We start from the raw sequence: 1945 nt of genomic DNA on the forward strand, positions 1-1945 counted from the left end.
CAACATTCAGACTTAACCAAGATTAGCACAAATAATAAATAAATGGGAAGAGGAATTTAAGGCCCTTAACAATGATCAGCTTAAGGCTTAAGGTATAGAAATGAGAGCTAGTCTTGTGTAAGCAGTTTTACACGAGTATAGTGTAAAACAGTTTCAAACATAACCTTATTAGTAAGTAAAATTAGTTATTAAAAAGACTCGTTTAACAATAAGGTCGAGTAAAACTGTCTTACACCATTATTTGAGTAGAAGGATAACTTAGATTTCTTGAATGTGTACCATTCAAGTTCAGCATATATAGTCATCATTATAATCCGGAATCTCTTGGTCGAGAAAGATGAGGCTTTCAGCATAAGCACTAAACGTACTGGTTGGAATTATACGAAAACCAAGCTCCTTAATATGACCAGTATTAGTATCATAGTACACAAGCTCGCCAGGAAAATTATCGGTGAACCCGACTAACTCAAACTCGTCGTTCTTACTGAAATAACACACTGACCCTGTATGAGAAATACCAGGTAACGGTGTAACATCCAAGATTTTGCACCATGAAGTCGCATCATTGTATTCTCGCTTCACCCAGATTTGACATCGAGCAATATCATTTCCCCAGTACTTGGTTGGATTGCGATGCGACACTGATAGCATGCCTTGGTACTCAAAGATACCGAAATAACTGCCATCATTACATTCCTCAGTGTTAGTAATGGTTTCAGGCAACTCCATCATGTTGAACTTCTCTTCTGAGACATTAAACAGAAGCAATGATTTGGCGCGGAAAGGACTGATATCAAAATCGCAAATAAACCAGTGAATAAACCCATTGACAAAACAATTCGTGGAAGTAATTTGGGTAATAGAGTTATCAGCCAAATAATCAGCACAAATAATTCTCTGTGTTCGCTCCTGAACTGAGAACACCTCAACCAATGTGGTTTCTTTAGCTGAAAAATAAATTCTGACCACCCGATGATCATTCTTTCGACAATCATAGCCGAACCCCACCACAGATTCTCTGTCCCTAAATGTCGTCCTAGGAAGTTTGATGCATTTTTGCAGTATGGGATTCCATAAAAGGATGCGCGTAGAGGTACTAATGAAAGTATCGTTGGAGAGGCACAACAAACCATAGACAGAGCCCAACAGTTGGAAGTAAGGCCGTATATAATCGCAAAACCTGAAAAGGCAAGTTGAAGTGTGAAGGCTACAATTTCCCTCTAGCTGAGCCGAATTACGGAATAGACCATAGTGTTCAGGGTATCGTTTTTCCGATATCTTTGTGTAGAAAATTAAGGAATTGGCGTCGTTTTGGGTGTAATGTTTAAGATGAGAAGCCATAAAAGATGGAGAAACAATGAGGGAATGCCATGATTTGCAAACACAACGACATTTACCTAAGGTTTTTACAGGAAGATTCTTAAGGATTTCGCACCATATGTCTTCTGAGAAACATGGATTTACATCCGACATTTTTATTTTGTTTGTAGTACTGAAAAGTTAAGACTTACATAAAATATGAACAATTTAGCACACAATAGAGTATTTAAGCTAGAAGATTAAGGATTTGGTGCATTAACTAGTCGAATTGTTTAGAGTGCAAAGCATTGTAATTTCCAATAACTTCGTATCAACATTTCCAAGTACTATGTAGACCGCAGTAGATGGCAGGTTCAAAGTTGGACTGATATATGCTGTATCAGTCTTAGAGCAAGTGCAATGAAAGAACTTCACATAAAGTTCTTCCTATTCCCAAGTCATTTTTTACGGAGTACTAATTACTAAGTTTAAGAACTTTATACCATAATGGAAGAACTTTTTTTTAGTTATTAATTAGGACCCACTATTAGTTACGGAGTATCTTTATGCATTAATTACATTGATTTATGTGTAATTTACTCTCTAATTTTAAATTAATACCAAATATAGAAGGTATTAAATGTTT

At 36.2% G+C, this 1945-nt stretch overlaps 1 protein-coding gene across 1 annotated transcript; it reads right to left on the reverse strand.

Annotated features, from left to right (window-relative positions):
• Positions 1-288: 288 nt before the first annotated feature.
• On the reverse strand, positions 289-1473 carry LOC141627290 (F-box/kelch-repeat protein At3g23880-like). Its single transcript, XM_074440629.1, has one exon. The coding sequence runs from the start codon at positions 1471-1473 to the stop codon at positions 289-291; it is 1185 nt and encodes a 394-aa protein (XP_074296730.1).
• Between the last annotated feature and the right edge of the window lie 472 nt (positions 1474-1945).

Source organism: Silene latifolia, chromosome 2 (genome assembly GCF_048544455.1).
Source record: "Silene latifolia isolate original U9 population chromosome 2, ASM4854445v1, whole genome shotgun sequence".
Classification (NCBI taxonomy): Eukaryota; Viridiplantae; Streptophyta; class Magnoliopsida; order Caryophyllales; family Caryophyllaceae; genus Silene; species Silene latifolia.

Coding starts and splice junctions, on each gene's coding strand:
- LOC141627290 (XM_074440629.1), bottom strand. CDS start 1,473: ATGTCGGATGTAAATCCATGTTTCTCAGAAGACATATGGTGCGAAATC.